Source organism: Gigantopelta aegis, unplaced genomic scaffold, assembly GCF_016097555.1.
Source record: "Gigantopelta aegis isolate Gae_Host unplaced genomic scaffold, Gae_host_genome ctg5038_pilon_pilon, whole genome shotgun sequence".
Lineage (NCBI taxonomy): Eukaryota > Metazoa > Mollusca > Gastropoda > Neomphalida > Peltospiridae > Gigantopelta > Gigantopelta aegis.
Window position 1 is genome coordinate 898 of NW_024534177.1, and position 22,576 is coordinate 23,473.

A 22,576-nucleotide genomic window follows, 5' to 3' on the forward strand; every position below is an offset into this window, starting at 1 on the left:
GTGATGCTAGTGGAACTGAAAGAAGAGAGGAGTCTAGGAATTGAAGAGACAAAGGTATCTTCCCTTTTTGTCATTAGTTGCGTATGATCAAATCTTTTTTACCGTACACTTTTGAATACATTTAGGAGAATAAAATACAATATCTCCAATATGACTGCTCCATTGTGACACTACTGTCCTTGAAAAATTGAATATTAGCAACTTCTGAGGGCTGAAGTGCATCAATGTTAACTTGCTTGACTATGCACTCCATCATTTTCTTTAAGGATATTAGAATTGTTGTTGAGGAGAGCTTTTCCTTAGCTGCTGTCTGCTATAAAGTCATTGTTGCCATTTAGCTCATGTAGGGATGTTTTTCTGCCATTTCCTTTTGTTGAGATAACTGCTGTAGTTTGCTACCAATGACTGTGTCCACCTCTCGAATCAACTGTCTCTTAGTCTGGTGAAGAAGATCAATCACTTGTTCTACCATTGTACGTATTTCCTCCTTGACAGCTTCTCCTTGCTCTTTGATCTCATTTTCTCTGTTAGTGAGAGCATTATAACATTTGAAACGGCATGAATCTGTTCACAAAAGGGCTTTCGTTTTGATTCTAATCGATTACGATATTTTATATAACTCTCTGCAACTAAATCATAATCATGATCTTTGTGAACACCAACAATACAGTCGTGACAAATAAGATGCTCACATTGCTCACAAAAGATTTCCAATGGCTTGTGATGACTAAAGCAATTGGTGGTAACTTCTTTACTTGGAGGAGCAACAGCTTCGTGGCAGATGATGCAACTTCATCAAGACCTGTTATTTTGTGATTAACAAAACGAGACCATTTGTTGTGCTTATTAATACATTCTTGACAAAGGAATTGCTCACATTCTTTGCAATGACTACGCATTAGCAATACCACACAATTATTACAGTTTAACTCCTGATTGTTTGACATTTTCTTAAAAAAGATTGTAAATTTCATGGAGATTATTAAGTTGGAAAGCCACAGGGAATCCAGTTGCCCCCTGTGCAGGTAACTGAGTACGATGACGGCAAGCAGGACAGAGATGAAGTGCAAATCTCCTTGAGGATCTTGTGGTAGATTCTCTAGACATTGTTTGACAGAATGAATGAAGACATGTAAAGTCCTAGGATTAGTATAGAGATCATGACATATAGAGCAGGTTAGTTGTTCTTCTAGTTTAGCTTGAAAAGCTGAAGTTGTAGGGGATGCCATGGTCAATGGGTGTATTAGTTTCCTTATAAGGAATGATAATATTATTCATTGACTGTTAATTATGCTATTGCTAAGCAACATATCCCTTCTTTTAATGAACTAAAGGTGTTGAACTGGTAATATTGTTATGGTAATTTTCAATTTTTTGTGGATATGCAATAGACTATAGCCCATGGTCCTAAACTAAGAAGTTATTATTAATATTATATATAATTATTAATATTAATAATTATTAATATAACATATTATAGGTAATCTAACCTTTAAAATTTGTTATAAAATATGTAGGTTCTTATTAAGAAAAAAATTAGTTATACTCAGAAATGTTGTTTAGCTCCACCAAAAAACTAAAAAGTTCATCATTTTCATTCTCCTTTAAGTTAGAAATGACTATTATTTTTACACACTAATATCATAAATGATTATGATAGCTATTTTTAAAACTAATAACCTAAATACTGTAACCATACTGGGTTACCTAGCAACCATCTATTTAAAAAGTACTGTCTATGATTTTACTTTAAACACAACCAAGCGATTGTTACAACAGTCACACACATACAGATGTCCTTCATTGTCCAGCATAATTCCATTTGGAGTGTTGAACTGATATTCTTTATTACCCTTTCTCCAAAACAAAGAACAAATTGACCTTCGGTAGTAAATACCGAAATACGATGATTATCCGATTCAGCAATATACACAAAATTGTTATCTACGACAATTCCTTCAGGATAATAGAGTTCTCCTGGACGATAACCTTTCATACCAAACTGAGACAAAAAAATTGTCCATCTGGAGTAAATATTTGGATGCGATGATTATCATAGTCGTGACATAAACAAGCCCTTCTTTATTACTAGCAATCCGTTTAGGCCTTGCAAACTGTCCTTCAGCTGAGCCTTGCTACCAAATGTAGTCCAAAAAGTAAGATCAGAATTCATAATCAAGATACGATGGTTCCAGTAGTCGGTGACATAAACACGTCCATTGACTGGTGAGACAGCACATCCCCGGGTAAATTGACTTGATGGGACCTATTGTCTTAATTGTTTCACTACAGCTCCCATGAAGAGATATTTTCTGGAGCTTATCATAATCGGCAACAAGAATAGTATTATCTGGAGTAACTGTCAAACCACTAGGTTGATAGAATTTAATGGTGTCATTGCCAATAGACTCTACTTTCTTTCTATTTCTGTCAAATATGGTCACACATGGAACATCTCGTTCAGTGACTAAAAAGCAGCCATCATCCATTCCAATAACACCATATGGTTTGTTAAGGTTTGGTATGAAGCACAGTGGTGTAATACTCTCAAGATGTGGAGCATAAGGATCGTGATTGATGCACTACTAACAGGGATATCATTCACTCGTACTTAATGTTATGGTCGCCATTTGTTGATTGACTACAGTGTATTGTATAAACACCAGGATGAGCAGTGGTAGTAACAGTTGTTACAATAGGAGTGTCAGTACCACTGTACTACACTACAACGAGTGATGGGAGGAACAGCAAAAAGTGACGAATTTAAAAATTGAAGAGATAGCATTATTTTTCCTTTTTTTCGTTACTTGAGAATGAGCGACTTTTTTTTACAGTACATTGTTGTATAATGCTAGGACTAGAGGAATAAAAAACGATATCTCCAATATGACAAGTTTCATCAAGAACACTGCTGTCTTTGATGAACTGTACATTAGCTACTTCCACTGGCTGAAACAGATATAACTGAACCGGTGACTTGTTCGCTTTGTCATTTCTTTCAAGAGCATCAAAAAGTGTTGAGGGGTACTGTCCTTAAGTTTCTGCTCAACAAAGTCTCTACCTTCTTTGAGTTCAGAACAAGCATGATTCTGCTGATTTCTTTTGCTCCGATAAAACCTGTAGCTTTTTAGCAGTAATGGTATCCACTTCTTTAGTCAGTTGACTCTGTGACTGACAAAGATGATTGATTACTTCTTGTACAGCAAAATGTATCTCTTCTTTTATTGCTTCTCCTTGTTCTTTATTTGGTTTTCTCTGACAATGATAGAAGTTAGGACATCAGAGACAGCAGCAATTTGCTCACTAAACTTTTCAGTTTCGATTCGATTGTTTTTATGATACTTGTCATAGCTACATCAAGTGAATCATGCTTATGACCTTTATGAACACGCAATAAACAGTTTTGACAAATGAGGACTTTGCATTTTTCACAAAACATTTCAAATGGTTTGTTGTGTTTCGAGCAATTTTCAATGACCTCCTCTTCATTTGTTGGAACCAATTGTAAGGCAGACTTTGCCACTTCGTCGAGATCTGTTATCTTGTGATTAGTAAAACGAGACCATTTATTATGTGTATCAATACATTCTTGACAAAGGAACTGCTTACATTCTTCACAATGACCATGACATTAGCAATACCACAATTATCACACGTTAGCTCCTGAGTGTTTGACACTTTCTTAAGTAATATATAGACTTCTTGGAGATTGTTAAGTTGGAAAGCCACAGGAATCCAGTTGCCCCTTGTTCAGGTAATTGAGTACGATGATGGCAAGCAGGACAAGTGATGAAGTGCAAATCTCCTTGAGGATCTTGTTGTAGACCTTCTAGACATTGTTGACAGAATGAATGAAGACATGGCAAGGTCCTATGATTGGTATAGAGACCACGACATATAGAGCAGGTTAGTTGTTTTTCTAGTTTAACCAGAGCTGAAGTTTTTAAGGATGGTTTCTCTGCCATCTTTGATGACTCATAACCTTCCTTTTATGGTGGGGTGTAAATACAACACAATAATTTTAAGTTATAATAACTGCTATGGTAATTCATGATGTCAAGTTGACTCAAAAGATCATGTTAAAATTGTCAACAATAGACCAATTATTGTTTATATCTATTACCTCTCTTGCTTTTCAAACTTGACCAGTAAAAATGAACAGCAAATACATGTAAATGTATTTATTTCATAAAGAAAAAAGTAACATGAAAAACAACATTATTATTGGTCTATCTAAATTTATAACAGCTCCTTTAGTTCCTTGAGTGCTCCAGCTTTGGATAACTTTCTCCAGCTAATGGCTGTTTGATTATGATAGCTATTTTTAAAACTAATAACCTAAATACAGTAACCATGCTGGTTACCTAGCAACCACTATTAAAAAAATACTGTCTATGATTTAACTTTAACACACCAAGCGATTGTTACTATAGTCACACACATACAGACGTCCTTCATTGTCCAGCATAATTCCATTTGGAGTGTTAAATTGATATTCTTTGTTACCCTTTTCTCCAAACAATGAACAAATTGACCTTCGGTAGTAAATATTGAAATACGATGATTATCAGATTCAGCGATATACACCAAATTGTTATCTACGACAATTCCTTCAGGATAATAGAGTTCTCCTGACGATAACCTTTCATACCAAACTGAGACAAAATTGTCCATCTGGAGTAAATATTTGGATGCGATGATTATCATAATCAGTGACATAAACAGCCCTTTTTTATTAATAGCAATTCGTTTAGGCTTTGCAAACTGTCCTTCAGCTGAACCCTTGCAGCCAAATGTATCCAAAAAAGTAAGATCATAATTCATAATCAAGATACGATGGTTCTTGTATCGGTGACATAAACACGTCCATTACGGGGGGGGGGGGGGGGGGGGGGGGGGGGGGGGGGGGGGGGGGGGGGGGGTGAGACAGCAATATCCCACGGGGTAAATTGACTCGATGGACCTATTGTCTTAATTGTTTCAATACAACTCCCATGAAGAGATATTTTCCGGAGCTTATCATGATCAGCAACAAGATAGTATTATCTGGAGTAACTGTCAAACCACTAGGTGATAGAATTTAATGGTATAGTTTCCAATAGACTTTACTTTCTTTCTATTTTTGTCAATATGGTCACATATGGATCATCTCGTTCAGTGACTAAAAATCGGCCATCATCCATTCCAATAACACCACATGGTTTGTTAAGTTTTGGTATAAAGCACAGTGGTGTAATACTCACAAGATGTGGAGCATAAGGGATTGTGATTGATGCACTACTAATAGGGATATCATTCACTCGTACATTAATGTTATGGTCGCCATTTGTTGATTGATTACAGTGTATCGTATAGACACCAGGATGAGCAGTTGTAGTAACCATTGTTACAATAGGAGTCTCAGTACCAACTGGTACTATACTACAACTGAGTGATGTGGGAGGAACAGCAACAAGTGACGAATTTAAAAATTGAAGAGATAGCATTATTTTTCCTTTTTTCGTTAGCTGAGAATGGCAACTTTTTTTACAGTACATTGTTGTATAATGCTAGGACTAGAGGAATAAAAAACGATATCTCCAATATGACAAGTTTCATCAAGAACACTTCTGTCTTTGATAAACTGTACATTAGCTACTTCCACTGGCTGAAACAAGATAACTGAACCGGTGACTGTTAGTATTGTCATTTTTTTCAAGAGCATCAAAAAGTGTTTGAGGGCACTGTCCTTAAGTTTCTGCTCAACAAAGTCTCTACCTTCTTTGAGTTCAGACAAGCATGATTCTGCTGATTTCTTTTGCTCTGATAAAACCTGTAGCTTTTTAGCAGTAATGGTATCCACTTCTTTAGTCAGTTGTCTCTCTGACTGACAAAGATGATCGATTGCTTCTTCTACAGCAAATGTATCTTTTCTTTTATTGCTTCTCTTTGTTCTTTTATTTCGTTTTCTCTCACAATGATAGAAGTTAGGACATTGGAGACAGCAGCAATTTTGTCCTAAACATTTTCAGTTTCGATTCTATCATTTTATGACACCTGTTATAGCTAGCATCAAGTGAATCATGCTTATGACCTTTAGAACACGCAATAAACAGTTTGAACAAATGAGGACTTTGCATTCTTCACAAAACATTTCAATGGTTCGTTGTGTTTCAAGCAATTTTCAATGACCTCCTCTTCATTTGTTGGAACCAATTGTAAGGCAGACTTGCCACTTCGTCAAGATCTGTTTCTTGTGATTAGTAAAACGAGACCATTTATTATGCATAACAAACATTCTTGACAAGGAACTGGTTACATTCTTCACAATGACCAGTGGCATTAGCAATACCACAATTATCACACTTAGCTCCTGAGTGTTTGACACTTCTTAAGTAATACATAGACTTCTTGGAGATTGTTAAGTTGGAAAGCCCAGGGAATCCAGTTGCCCCTTGTTCAGGTAATTGAGTACGATGATGGCATCCAGGGACATGTGATGAAGTGCAAATCTCCTTGAGGATCTTGTTGTAGACCCTCTAGACATTGTTGACAGAATGAATGAAGACATGGTAAAGTCCGAGGATTGGTATAGAGACCATGACATATAGAGCAGGTTAGTTGTTTTTCTAGTTTAACCAGAGCTGAAGTTGTAAGGGATGGTTTCTCTGCCATCTTTGATGACTCCTTACCTCCTTCTAGGGTGTGGTGTAAATACAACATAATAATTTTAAGTTATAATAACTGCTATGGTAATTCATGATGTTAGTTGACTCAAAAGATCATGTTAAATTGTCAACAATAGACCAATTATTGTTTATATCTATTACCTCTTATTGCTTTTCAAACTTGACCATGAACAGCAAATATATGTAATGTATCATAAATAAACAGTAACATGAAAAACAACATTATTAATTTCACATTAAAGTATGGTGTTTCTTTACAGGCTACCTAGACACTTAAAAATATAAATAATGTATTATTAATTGCTCCTAAAAAATAAATATGACAGTTTCCCAGTAGTTTTTAGTAAATCTAATTAATTTTATTAAAAAAAACCTTGTGTGTTGCCCAAACGATCCCTCCTTACTCACAACTCAGGCTTCCACTTAGGCTCCAGGATTCCCTGCTATTGCTAGCTGGGACCGCCATCTTCGGCCTGGTAACGTTAACTCTCGTCCAAAGACAAGGTAATCCTGGCTGGAGCGTCGCCCTAACTTCAAACCAGCCGTACGGATTCGAGCTCTTAGGGATGTCAACGCAGTCATCGTAAAGAGGAACCGGGCCCCACAAAATACACCAGCCTCATCTCGTTTAAAGGGAGACTACCAGCCCTATCCTAGTCGGCCTTTCGGATACTCCGAAGAGTATGCTGGTAACCATCTCAGAGGTCTGATGTATTGCAGAACGCTGGCCTATACAACACACTGGCACTGTTTTTGGTTTCTTTTATATATGTACTGCAGATTTGTCTCCAGTCTCTTATGAATCTTATTAACGGCAACTATGAATATGATTACTAGCATCTAAGAATGTAAAATGATTATAACTAAACTATACTTTTAAGAGCCAAGAAAAACTAGCCCTACTTAAGCAAAGTAGAACACACTACTAATTATAATAATTTTTATCATATTTTAATTTATAGGGGCTTTAAAAATATAAAAATCATTACCTAAACACTCTTCTTCATTACTTTAAGTTTTTTGGTCTTTCTATCTAAATTTATAACAGCTCCTTTAGTTCCTTGAGTGCTCCAGCTTTGGATAACTTTCTCCAGCTAATGGCTGTTTGATTATGATAGCTATTTTTAAAACTAATAACCTAAATACAGTACCCATACTGGGTTACCTAGCAACCATCTATTAAAAAAATACTGTCTAAGATTTTACTTTAAAACACAACCAAGCGATTGTTACTATAGTCACACACATACAGACGTCCTTCATTGTCCAGCATAATTCCATTTGGAGAGTTAAATTGATATTCTTTGTTACCCTTTTCTCCAAAACAATGAACAAATTGACCTTCAGTAGTAAATATTGAAATACGATGATTATCAGATTCAGCGATATACACAAAATTGTTATCTACGACAATTCCTTCAGGATAATAGAGTTCTCCTGGACGATACCTTTCATACCAAACTGAGACAAAAATTGTCCATCTGGAGTAAAATATTTGGATGCGATGATTATCATAGTCAGTGACATAAACAAGCCCTTCTTTATTAACAGCATTCGTTTAGGCTTTGCAAACTGTCCTTCAGCTGAACCCTTGCTGCCAAATGTAGTCAAAAAAGTAAGATCAGAATTCATAATCAAGATACGATGGTTCCAGTAGTCGGTGACATAAACACGTCCATTAACTGGTGAGACAGCAACATCCCACGGGTAAATTGACTCGATGGGACCTATTGTCTTAATTGTTTCAATACAGCTCCCATGAAGAGATATTTTCTGGAGCTTATCATGATCAGCAACAAGAATAGTGTTATCTGGAGTAACTGTCAAACCTCTAGGTTGATAGAATTTAATGGTATCGTTGCCAATAGACTTTACTTTCTCTCTATTTTTTGTCAAATATGGTCACACATGGAACATCTCGTTCAGTGACTAAGAAGCAGCCATCATCCATTCCAATAACACCATATGGTTTGTTAAGGTTTGGTATGAAGCACAGTGGTGTAATACTCTCAAGATGTGGAGCATAAGGGATCGTAATTGATGCACTACAAACAGGGATATCATTCACTCGTACATTAATGTTATGGTTGCCATTTGTTGATCGATTACAGTGTATTGTATAAACACCAGATGAGCAGTGGTAGTACCATTGTTACAATAGGAGTCCTCAGTACCAACTGGTACTATACTACAACTGAGTGATGTGGGAGGAACAGCAACAAATGAGGAATTTAAAAATTGAAGAGATAACATTATTTTTCCTTTTTTTCGTTAGTTGAGAAAGAGCGACTTTTTTTATAGTACATTGTTGTATAATGCTAGGACTAGAGGAATAAAAAAACGATATCTCCAATATGACAAGTTTCATCAAGAACACTGCTGTCTTTGATAAACTGTATATTAGCTACTTCTGTTGGCTGAAACAAGATAACTGAACCGAGTGACTTGTTTGCATTGTCATGTCTTTCAAGAGCATCAAAAAGTGTTGAGGGGTACTGTCCTTAAGTTTCTGCTCAACAAGTCTCTACCTTCTTTGAGTTCAGACAAACATGATTCTGCTGATTTCTTTTGCTCTGATAAAACCTGTAGCTTTTTAGCAGTAATGGTATCCACTTCTTTTAGTCAGTTGTTTCTCAGACTGACAAAGACGATTAATTACTTCTTGTACAGCAAAATGTATCTCTTCTTTTATTGCCTCCCCTTGTTCTTTTATTTCATTTTCACTCAATACGATAGAAGCTAGGACATCAGAGACAGCAGCAATTTGCTCACTAAACATTTTCAGTTTCGATTCTATCATTTTATGACACCTGTTATAGCTAGCATCAAGTTGAATCATGTTTATGACCTTTATGAACACGCAATAAACAGTTTTGACAAATGAGGACTTTGCATTCTTCACAAAACATTTTTAAATGGTTTGTTGTGTGTTGAACAATTTTCAATGACCTCCTCTTCATTTTTTGGGACCAATTGCAAGGCAGACTTTGCCATTTCATCGAGATCTGCTATCTTGTGATTAGCAAAACGAGACCATTTATTATGTGTATCAATACATTCTTGACAAAGGAACTGCTTACATTCTTCACAATGACCAATGACATTAGCAATACCACAGTTATCACACGTTAGCTCCCGAGTGTTTGACACTTTCTTAAGTAATACATAGATTTCTTGGAGATTGTTAAGTTGGAAAGCCACAGGGAATCCAGTTGCTCCTTGTTTAGGTAATTGAGTACGATGACGGCAAGTAGGACAAGTGATGAAATACAAATCTCCTTGAGGATCTTGTGGTAGACCCTCTAGACATTGTTGACAGAATGAATGAAGACATGTAAAGTCCTAGGATTGGTATAGAGATCAAGACATATAGAGCAGGTTAGTTGTTCTTCTAGTTTAACCAGAGCTGAAGTTGGTTTCTCTGCCATTTTTGATGACTCATGACATTCCTTCTTGGTGTGGTGTAGTGTTATTACTGGACAGTTAATGTGTTAAATAATTTATTGCATTATTTAAATATGACATAAAAAAACAACATAAATAAAGATAATTACAATTAACTGGTAATGCATTACATAATAGTTCTTTATTTATAGAAGCTAAGTTAGTTGGAAATATAATATCAAAGTCTACAATTAAGTCACCTTGAGTACTTGGCAACTTTGAATTTGGCATTCCATGATTTGCTAGTCTGATTTCAGTCTTAGGATTGACAATGTTCTGAACTGGATATGCGATAACTTCTTCATCCAGTGTTGGTATATGAAGTGTTGTACCACAGAGAGCTTCTCTTAAAGATATTGATGCTGTATAGCGAGGTTGTTACCATCACGACGGAATGCAGGATCTGGTTTTTGTCTGATGATAAACACAATATCAGCTGGGATTCTACCAGGAAATTGGTCACCTTCCTCAGGAAATGTGATCTTTGTTCCTTCTTTCCAGCCAGGTTTAACATTAATAGTTACTACTTTATCATGTGGAGATGATGTTCCATCTGGATTGAGAACTTGACGAGTGATTCTCAACTTCTTAACACAACCGTGATATAGTTCTTGTAAAGTGACATTTAAATTTCTCTCAATTGGTGGATCCTTCCTTTTGCTGCCAGCTCCATGGAGCCGCTACTTGCTCCTGGAAAGCCACCTAGTCCTCCAGCTCCCATTCCTCCAAAGGGCATTCCACCAACGATTCGTACTCCATGTCTTCCATTCCATCTGTGAATGGCCCATTGCTTGACATATAAACACGTCCACTTCCTTTTTTTGGATTACTCATGTTAAAAACATAAATCCACCAGCTCCACCAAATGGATCATTACCTCCAAAGAATGACTGGAAGATTTCGTAAGGATCTGTGAAGCCAGCATAGGTACCACCAGAGGAGAAACCAGACATTGGCTGTCCTTTTAGTCCTTCTTCTCCAAACTGGTCATAAATATTCTTCTTTTTTGGATCACTCAGTACTTCATAAGCCTCTGCAATATCTTTGAATTGTTTTCAGCGTCAGGAGATTGGTTCTTATCAGGATGGTATTTGAGTGCCTGCTTACGATAAGCTTTCTTGATTTCAGCTTCACTAGCATCCCGACTGATGCCAAGGATATTGTATAATCTTTTCCCATACTTTTCAGAGATACAGTAGAAATCTAGAGATCTAGAATATTTGTTGATTAATAATAGTAGTCTCGAACTAATTCCTAACTGACTTAGTGTTGCGCAGTTTCTCTCCTTATGTTGTCGACGTTATATATTCCAGAGCGTTCTACTTGTGACAACAATGTTCAAGTTACCAAAAGAATAAAGGTGCAAAGAATCATGAATAGTCGCGAATAGTCGACTTCCAGAAAATTTCGCTAGAGATTTTAATTTTAACCCTTTCCTAGAAAATACTGAATATTAATAAAACTAGGAATAATATTATTGGGTCTTCCTTACATCAATCAATCAATTCACAAACTGATAATAATAATAATCATATTATCCAGCTTTCAAAATGGCGGGTCCTGCAACTGATGAAGATACACTTCTCTTCACTTCTTTAGTCAACAAGAGCTTGACATTAGCTGCATTGGTATCTACTGGTATTTCATCAAGTCAGCAAATAATGGTGATGGATTTAAGTAGCGAAGAGAATTAAAGAAAAGAGATTACAATACAAGTAGTCCTCCTCAGTCTGAACAACAATTGAAGGAGCTGAAGGTTTAATGTCAAGTCCTGGGAAGCCACACTTGTAGAAGTACAATTGGAAGAGAACGATTGTATTAGTGAAGATACTGACTCATCGATTGACGCTGAAAATGACATCATGTTTGTAGATGTAGATGACACTCTGTTTGATTCTGTAGCTGATTCAATGAGTGAACTAGCTGAAACCTTAGTCATGATGAAGCGATATTTCCTTCAAACAAACCACAAGACCAGGAAGTACTTGGAGATCATGTTCTTACTATTCCTGATGCTCTTGAAGAATATTATGCTTTGTCTTTTAACATCTTTGAACGTAAGTTATTGTTAGGTTTTTAGCTCTGGCCCAAACTTTCATGCATTTAATATTCATACCTGAAAGTGGTAGGTCTAGGATCAGACCCTGGGCAAAAGTATACCAAGACTCTTGTATACTTTTTGCCCAAAGCTTGCAGGTATGGGACTGAGGCTAATAAGTAATATTTAAATAACAGAAATATTTAGGTTTTTTTTCGTTTTTAGTTAGTCAAGGTTTACAAATCCAAGATGTCTTAGCTCATCTATATTTAACTGTCCTCTCCAATATGAAGGGTGGGTAGATGTAAGCCCATCAGTTTGCAAATACTTGGCTTGCCAAGGTTTTTTGATGCAAAATGTTAATCACTTACTCTATTTCCAAAAGATGCCTATTGAGAGCTCTGAAGTAAGTAATAATAATAAATAAATGATACAATGGTACATCTATTCTACAATACATAACTATATAAACCTTATATAGCATCAGTTTTGTTGTCATAGTATCATACCTTAGTATTGATATCAGAAGTTTGGAGTGTCTTGGCATGCACTTGATGTACGAAATTGGCCCAGGACCAATAGAAAAGTTTGAGCTGTTCTGATGAGCTTTCTGTATTTGAAGACTGAGAGAGAGAGAAGAGAGGAGAGAGAGAGAGAGAGAGAGAGAGAGATTAGCAATTAGCTCAAAAAACAGCAAAACAGAATTCATGTGATGTCCACAGAAATTCTGTCATAAAACAATATATTTATTAAGTATTAGTATTAAGGTTTGAATAGTTATGATAAATATATATTTCTTGCTATTTTTTTTTGTTATACCTTTCTGTCAGGTATTATAATCTGCTGTTGAGGTTCATCTTGGAATCATCTATAATTGTGCAAGAAATTACCCATTGCCTAAATATTACTATAGTCGGTTTCCATGGGCTGATATTTTATCCATCTGGGTGACATCTTCTATACTGGTATTAGAATCACTTCCAAGCTTCTAGCGAGTATGTTGACATGTTTAGATGGAGAAGAACTGAAGCTATTGGATATGTCAGAAGATGACCTGTCAGCACTTGTATCAGCATTAACTATTGCCATTCAGTCATCGGATATGACAGCTGAAGCTTTCGGATATCGATATTCTGCCCTTGAACTTGTGATGATATTACAGATGTTATCTTGTAGACAGGAGAATTTTCAAAGAATAGCTCAAACCATCTTTGTTAGTGCCTGTTTCCCAGCTTATTCAGAAAGGAGAAGACAGAGAGAAAGTAGCTTCTCTTAAGTTGCTTTGGAATCTATTAGAAGACCAATGTATTAAAGAGTCTTTCATGAAATTCATGAGGATATGCTCAGTTGTATTAAAGGTTTGAGTGATAGTAATAACGAAGATTTAGCTCTGTGGGTAATGGAGTACTTTCCGTCTTACATGAGTCATGCTTGGATGCTAATGAAGGTATTTTATAATTTTTTTCTTTACAATATTTTTTCTTTATCATAATTTTATCTCATTACAGGTAGCCATGAAGAATGCTTATTAGCTAGAATTAAATGTTACTATGCTATTAAAAAACTACAGGAAATGCGTGCAATTGTGTAATAATGTTTCTCATATCTCCGAACCTCGTCTTATGAAAGGCTTGGCACTTTACCATATCTATCAAAATTGCCAACGAAATTTAAGAAAGCCTCATGCCTCTGCTAGCATTGATTTCTATACTGAGCATCGTGAGTGCTATGAGTTAGCTAGAGAAGTGGTAAAGATTCTTGGATCAGCTAAAGACAACAATAGCCTTAAAGATCATAGCAAAATGTTGGATTTTGCTATGCTTGATTATCTCTTGGAGACAAACAAACTCAAAGAATTAAAGCGGTGCTTCTTGTGTTTAAGAAAACAAGACACTCATGTACAACAAAAGCCAAAATCGAAGAAGAAGCCATCCAAAGAAACAGTTGAAAAAGCTGAAACAAGTGATACTTGTACGATTTCAAGCTTAGACAAAGAAGAGAAACAGAAATCTGAGCATGCTAAGATTGGGATTCGTGATAGTCATTTATTTCCTCAGTTGGGCTTGAAACGGCTAGTCAAGGAAGCTTCTTGCAATCCTAGATCAAAAAATCTCTTGTTTGGTGTTTTTGGAACAAAATCTGATGATGTTATGCAGCGTACACCTGGAACATGTACACGATATATGCTTTGTGGTGAATGTGAACACATGATCAACACAAATGGTGAACACCCATCTATAAGCTTCTTTGAAGCACTTTGTCATCACACATCTGGTGAACAGCAACTTAAATATGGACCAGAATTGTACTACTTTTGTGTGAGTTTAATATTTAGAACCCTTTGTCCTTCGCAAGATGATTACATTAATTCAGATGAAGTATATCAACTACTAATACATGTCGAGCCTTTTTTAACGGCAGAAAGTCCATTAGATGCTATTGATCTTCCTTATATATATTTGTTTGCCCTTCCTATTAATGAAAAAGAATGTGACAAAATGATGGCCAATTTTCTTGTAGACAGTTCAGTTTCGTATACATCAAAGTTATCATTAGATTGTAAACATGAAGAACTAGATTCATTCGAGTCTGTATATGCAAATTTCTTTATTGTGAAAATGGGTGTCATGATTGTGTTAGTAAAGTTTAAGCCTTCGGCAAGATATGCTATTGAGATCAATTTCTTGTCAATTGTAAAGGTGGCTTTTTATACCATTCCACCAAATGAAATGAAAAGAAGTGTAATCCCAATAGGTGTATGGACAGTATTAGACATATTGTGTGAAGAGTATCAAGCAGATTTAAAGAGCGTAGGTGTGATAAAGAAGGTGATACAATGGAAGCCAAGGACCAACAGGAAGTTGGTAGATGATGTTAGTCTAAAAGAAATTGGATGACATATTTTTGAAGCATCACAATAATTTGTAACCTTTTCTTATTAAATTTATAAAGAACATACATAATTAAAACGTAATATTAATATGTGTAGGTGCAAAGGTCATATTTATTAATTAACCCTTTATCGATTGCGTGACCTTCCAGGCTTAAATAAAGATGTTTCTTTCACGTAGTTTTCTTCGTCCTAAGGTTATTATAATTTTAAATAATCTTATTATATTATTTTTGCGTCTTTCGTATAGAACCTCATATGGGCTGCAAGATGTATGAGTAACGGTTCATCCATTGTAAGTGTAAATATCTTAATGGGCGTGGTCAACACATCACGTGTTTCTCTCTCTTGACATTTTTAGCCAACTACCAAACTTTTCATTAATGGAAAATTTGTTAATTCTAATACAACAAACTGGATTGATAACTTAAATCCTGTATGTTAAACGAGCTCATTTTAATCAAATACTTTTCTTGTTTCCTAGGCAACCAATGAGGTTGTTACTCGTGTGCCATGTGCAACACAGGGAAGAAATGACAGCTGCTGTTGATGCTGCTCAGGTGAGTGACCTCACCTATTTTTAACTATGGGATTTCATTAACTGTGTAGGCGGCATTTCCGCATGGCGTGAGACTAGTGTTATGTCAAGACAGCAAGTAATGTTTCGTCTTCACACATAATTCGTGAGAACATGGTAAGTTAACTATTATAAAAGTCCCTTAATTTTAATGGTAATACATTTATAGTATCTTATTGTTATTTATTTAATTATAATATTTTTCATTAGCTGTTAATAAACTGCATATTAATTGTGCATTATATAATACTTGAATAACTTTTTAATTGCCCTAGTAGTCAAAATGTTCTAAAGTTATACAGTTCTAAGTTATAAGTTGTTCCCGCTATTTATAGTTATTCACTAACACTTACTGTTAACTTACAACTAATACTGTTCATATTAAAGGTGTTCATTACCTACAGTAGTAATATTGTCTTGTATAGTCTGCTTTAGCTCAATCTATTACTCGAGAACAAGGCAAGACACTAGCTGATGCTGAGGGTGATGTCCTTGAGAGGACTACGTATGTAATAGACATTGTATTACACGTACAATAAGATAACATTGATATATTAATTTCTATAGAGGTAGTTGAACATGCCTGTAGTATTACTAGTCTACAGTTAGGAGAGACTTTGGGATCTGTCTCTAAAGATATGGATACTTATACATATCGTGAACCTCTGGGTGTGTGTGCTGGTGTGACACCATTTAATTTTCCAGCTATGATACCATTATGGGTTTGTTTGTCCTTTACTCTCCTCACAATTCACAAGTATCACCACTATCACTTAAAACTTTCACTCTTTCACATATGTAACTTTTCCAACTATCACCTTCACATTTATCACTTGACCTTTGCCCTCTAAATCTCTTTATACTCATTTTGTTTACTTAATAGATGTTTCCTGTAGCTTTGGTTTGTGGTAATAATTATGTTATTAAACCAAGTGAACTAGATCCAGGTGCTTGTATGATGTTAGTAGAAATGGCAAAGAGTGCTGGTGTACCTGATGGTGTCCTTAATGTTATTCATGGACAGAAAGAAGGTTATTAAATGTAGTTATTGTATATTGTATAACAGTTGTTTGTAGAGAAACTAACTGACATATTTTAGTTTTCGTAGATACATTTTTATTTTTTCTTCTTTTTTTATTAGCTGTTGATTTTGTGTGTGATGAGCTAGAATTCGAGCTATTTCCATGTGTTGGTAGTGATCGCGTTGGAAAGTACATTTATGAACGTGGAACAGCCAATGGGAAAAGAGTACAATCTAACATGGTATAGATGGATGGAAAATAAATCATTGAATTATTTGTACATTAATTTTGATAGGGTGCTAAGAACCACGGTATCATACTGCCTGATGCTAATAAAGAACACACTATCAATCAGGTTAGTTAATGACATGACAGTCACGTGACAATCATATGACACTAATATCAGTTGGTAGGGGCTGCCTTTGGTGCTGAGGTCAACGTTGTATGGCTTTGTCTACAGCTGTGTTTGTTGGTGAAGCAAAAGAATGGATACCAGAGATTATAGAAAGAGCTAAAAAGCTTAAAGTTCATGCAGGTTAATAATATACTTTATATTGTATGTGGATTAAACACTTTTTGGTAGGGACTGAGCAAGGTGCTGATCTGGGACCCCTTATTTCTCCTGAGGCTAAGCAAAGAGTCTGTGATCTCGTCCAAAGTGGAGTAGACGAGGGTGCTGAGGTAAGAAATGAATGAATAGCTAGATTAATGGATAGATAAATCAGATAAATGGATGAATGAATTTAAAATAGACACATAGATTTATATATTGTTTTTTTAGCTGGTACTTGATGGACGCGATATATCTGTTGAAGGATATGAGAAAGGTAACTTTGTGGACCTACTATTCTCAGCAATGTTAAGGTATAATATAATAATATATGTATGTATTAAATATTTATAATATTGTTCTTAAAATACACTATATTTTAACTAGTATACTCAGGGTTTCATTAGGGTGGGGGGGGGGGGGCAGGGGGGGGCATTTGCCCCCCCTTGCCAGAGTCTTGCCCCCCCCTTGGAAATTAGGTTAGCCTTTTTTTCAGGGGTATTGGATGTAATGAATACAGAGCTGAAAACTCAACACAAGGAAAAATACAGCATAAGATAACCTTAGTCTAAACACAAGGAGTATGTAGACCCAATAGTCTATATGTGTTACATTACTCCTAAATGTCTTATCAGCACCAGTAATATGGTCATCTCATCATGTCATTTTGAAAAACCACAAATGGTCTGAAAACGTGCCAAGAAGCGATCTCAGAGGGTCTAAAATTCAAACATTTTCTGGGAGGCATGCCACCAGACTCCCCTAGAGGGCACACTTTTGCACGCAGTCCCTTCGCCCCCCTAAAATTTTTTCTAAGTACTATTTTGCCCCCTTGTCGATTTTTCTAAATGAAACCCTGATACTGCATGTACATTAAAGCCATATTAACATCAACTATACTTGTTAAATATCATAGGAGTCATAGGTATGATCTTCAAAGCTAAAGAAATTATGTAGTTAGGTGTTGTTGCCAAGATTAGTAAATTTGGTATTGCTATAACTTAGTTATATGTAATCTTGTGCTATCTAGTATTTGTCATATAATGTCATAATAAATATATAAAAGTATTTGATAACTAATAAAATATGCTCTTACCATATATGGTATTTTTTTTCTATTAGGCTGAAATGAAGTGCTATACTGAAGAAATATTTGGACCAGTTCTTATCACACTTATGTGGACTCTCTAGATGAAGTAAGACAGCAAATTCTCTCCTATCTGAATATTATTAATTGTTCTGATGGAAGGGGGGTACCCTCTTTCCAGTCATTAAATACATTAATTAAAACTATTCTTAGTGAAATGTCTGTACAAATATGTTTTATTTCTCTCATTAATAGGCTATTGAAGTTATTAATGATAATCCTTATGGTAACGGAACTGCACCATATTCACAAACTCAGGTGCTGCAGCTCGCAAATTCCAAAACGAAATTGATGTTGGACAGGTATTCATACATGTACACGTGACAGTCCTGTGACTTTTGTGGTTAGGTTGGTATCAATGTCCCCATTCCTGTTCCATTACCCATGTTTCATTCACTGGTTCCCGGGCTTCATTCCGTGGTGTGTTAATTTTTATGGAAAGCAGGTTAGATAAGAACTTACATTCACTCAATTATAACTTAAATCAGCATGGGCTTACATTCAGTAGGAGCTTATATTCAGTAGTTGAGGTATATTTAGTATTGAGTTAAAAATTATTTCTGTTCTATAGGGTATTTCAGTTCTATACTCAAGTGAAGACAATTACTAGTTTTATGGAGAGAAGAGGATGTTGAAGGACAAATGCCAACTGTCATGCCAACATTAAAATAAATAGACCAGTACTAAACTAATGTCATCTTTTGTCTTTTGTATTTGTTCTTTAGTCAGTCTTTGTTAGTAGTTGAGGAATTACCCTTGAAATATATTACTAACCACATCAAATATGTAGTACATTGGTTACTTAATCTTGATGTTCTTATAAACAAAAGTATACTACTGGACACATATGGTTACTTAGAATCTTGATGTTCTTAGTAACAAATGTTTGCTACTACACATAATATTATGTATAGAATGTTGACTTAGATATACTCCATTATTGTTACTATCATCCTTTTGAGAGAATGACCTTATAACTTACAACTTAAACACACCTTACAGGATGTTATGATATATTATTAATACTAGTACAGTAAAATGTTAAATACATTCATATATTATTATATACAGAGTTTAAGTGAACTCTCTCCTTTAACTTCCTAGTTAACTATAATAATAATGACCAATTCTATGTAATGCTATTATTACATTGATCATCTGATATTGATAAATGAAATCAATGAAATGGAGACAGCTGTCCTTCTAAGTGTTGGTATTAATTAAGTTTTTTGTGGTGTTATTGACTTAGTTGTTAGACCCCACCTCCTTACCAAATTTAGTAGTGTTGTTGATGTGTAGGTATAAAAATAGTGTTTAGTTAGTTTTAATATATTAGTTTGTGGTTTGTTTAGTGTCAGTAACTCGAGAAAGATGAGTAATTTTGCTGAACAGGAGTTAAGTCTACAGGATATCTTCCACGACATGTTAGCTAAATTCGGTAAGTGTGAACGCAAATCACTTTATGATAAGAGATAATATTATTAATAAAAAAGATAGTTTATGATAATGCTGTCTAGTAAGTAAATCATCTGATCTTATTTAACTCCTATGTATAACTGATATAATTGTTAATAATAGTATTTAATAAAAATCATTTAGTCTATCATTGTCATAGTTTTTTTACCAAAATAGTTTATTCTAAAGATATTTTTATTATTAACATAATGTGTACTTATATAAGCCTATCTTTACTAAGAGATAAAATTAATATTAATATGATGGAATAATTTTGACGCAAGAAATTTTTTATGCTAAGGACTGAGGTACATTTATTGTAAGTGTATCTCTTAATACAACTAACTATTCATATTTAAATATAGGCACAAAATATTTGTGGCCATTATTATTCATTACTAGTTAACTTCAAACCTATCAAATATATAAATGTTCAGGTGCCATAATGACTCTAATATATGTACACTTACGTATAACCACCCACACATTTAATTACATGTTTACTTGTGGTACATACCAAGCATTAATAGGTAAAAACATGACTAAAGGGGCTTTACAGGTGTTTACTTGAGACATGCTTGAAATTAATACTAAACTATAGATTGATAGGGTTTGTCTCGTGTAATGATAGGCTTGATCTAATGACAAATGTGTCAATAGTGTCTTTAGAATGATAGTAAAACGATAGCATTTGTAGTATAATTTCTCTACACATAGCTTCTGACTTAGTCTTTGATCTTATTTATCTTCAAAGTTCAAACTGCTCTAAATGTCTTTACATCTTTTAATTGTTTTTAAATTTTCTGCTTTTTTTCTTTTTTTTATTGCATCGCCAAACATCAAATAAACACTTTCACTATAAACATAATTGATCATGTCCTTTTGAATACTTGTGGTTCTGGGTTCCAGTAAAGTGATTATTACATTCCTAACCGTGACCGTAACCACACACACCCACACACACAAATGCACATAAATAAACTAAGATGACACTTTGCTACATTGTTCATATTAGTTTTGAAATTGTGCTAAGGTGCTTAGCAATGACGTATGTCCTAATAGCATTGTAAAATTAAAAATACTTCAAATCTCTCTCTCTTCCTCTTTCCTGTCACATAGAAAAGGAAGAGAGTCCTTCATTGTCGGTTATGATCCAAGTCATCCAATGGTCTACTTGACGTTAATAAAATGGTATGACAATCCAGAGACTGTAGCTGAGCTCCTGATCAAACAGTATCCTAAATAATGCACATTACTATATACATTATCCTTATATATTTATCTTTTTACCATATGTTTAAATGAATAGTAGTTTACTTAGAACAAGTCAGTTACTTGATAGAGTAGACTAACATTCCAATCTAATGATTGAATTATTATTACTATGCATTACTATTGAGGTATTCTTGTAGTTTATATTATAATACATTAGTATATTACTATTTTGTAGTAATATTACTATATTACTCTGAGTTATTTATAGTACTAGATGTATGCAATTACTGGTCCTTGTGGTAGTACTCTCTAATAGTCTATTCTGCATCCATTTCTCTTTCTTATTCATCCATTAAACACTATTTATATATCCATTTACTCTTGCTATATATCCATTAACTCAATATCTCAGATACACTTATGCCAGTGACAACAGTGAAGCTGGCAAATCAAAAGGATAGCAGCATTACGAGCATTTAGGTCAGTTATATACATGTACATGTACACACACACCACACACCATATATATACATACATACACACACACATGCACATATATATATATATATACATATATATATATATTATATTATATATATATATATATATATATATATATATATGTATGTATGTATGTATATATATATATAACATGAATGTTTGTTATTCTTATAATATTTGGACTATGTATCTTTTTTAAGTTTGTTATTTAGACAGATGGTCAAATGTTTATGTGTCAATTTATAAATTATAATATACAAGTCTAAACCTGCTAATGATTACATCTATTAATTGATTGATGAATGCAGTAAGATGAAGACAGGTCAGATAGTCTGATAGGTGTTGCAACTAAAATCATATCCTAATAGTGTAAATTAATAAGGAAAAGTGCTTTCATTATGTTGACATTTCCTGTTGTATGACTTCCTTCTTGGAAGAACATTATGAATTGATTAGTGTTAAATAAACAACTTAAAACTCCATTTGGTCACTGGAGTCTTGTAGCTGTTATGTTGATATTGGTTGTCATAGTAACACTGCTATAGTTACATTAGATGCTTTTTGGTATTGTTGCAGTTGCTAATGGTAACTACATGCTAACCATTATGTAACCATATATGTATTAATGTTTTGACTTAAATATAAAATTTTTTTCTTACTTTTAGATATTGGCATACTCATTTTCGTGAAGATTTTCGCTTTTAATGTTGAAGTTAATAGACAGTTAGGTGACTTACAAGATATGGTCAAAGAAAGTGGAAATGAAACATTACAAGAATTAATGGAATTTGAGTACACGTAAGAAGTTAATGGATATGTTAAAATTTAGTGAAGTTCGTGAAATAAATTATTTTGCTAGTGAATGTACAAACAGTTAGTGAGCATAAATATATGTCTGAAATACTATAAGATGAGAAGAATTTGGATCCTGAGTTCTCTCTCTCCCTCCTCCTCCTCCTCTCTCTCCCTCTCCTCTCTCTCTCTCCTCTCTCTCTCTCCTCTCTCTCTCTCTCTCTCTCTCCTCCTCTCTCTCTCTCTCTCTCTCTTCTCTCCCCCCTCTCTCTCTCTC

At 34.6% G+C, this 22,576-nt stretch overlaps 1 protein-coding gene and 1 pseudogene across 1 annotated transcript; one reads left to right on the forward strand and one right to left on the reverse strand.

The window, feature by feature from the left end:
- Positions 1 to 334: 334 nt before the first annotated feature.
- Positions 335 to 12,051, reverse strand: LOC121366221 (dnaJ homolog subfamily B member 4-like). Its single transcript, XM_041490748.1, is given in 6 exon segments — positions 335 to 564; positions 10,244 to 10,483; positions 10,486 to 10,772; positions 10,956 to 11,163; positions 11,166 to 11,323; positions 11,948 to 12,051. Coding segments are annotated over 6 exon segments (1,227 nt in total).
- Positions 12,052 to 13,952: 1,901 nt separating this feature from the next.
- LOC121366220 lies at positions 13,953 to 19,008 on the forward strand (annotated as a pseudogene).
- The last annotated feature ends 3,568 nt before the right edge of the window (positions 19,009 to 22,576 follow it).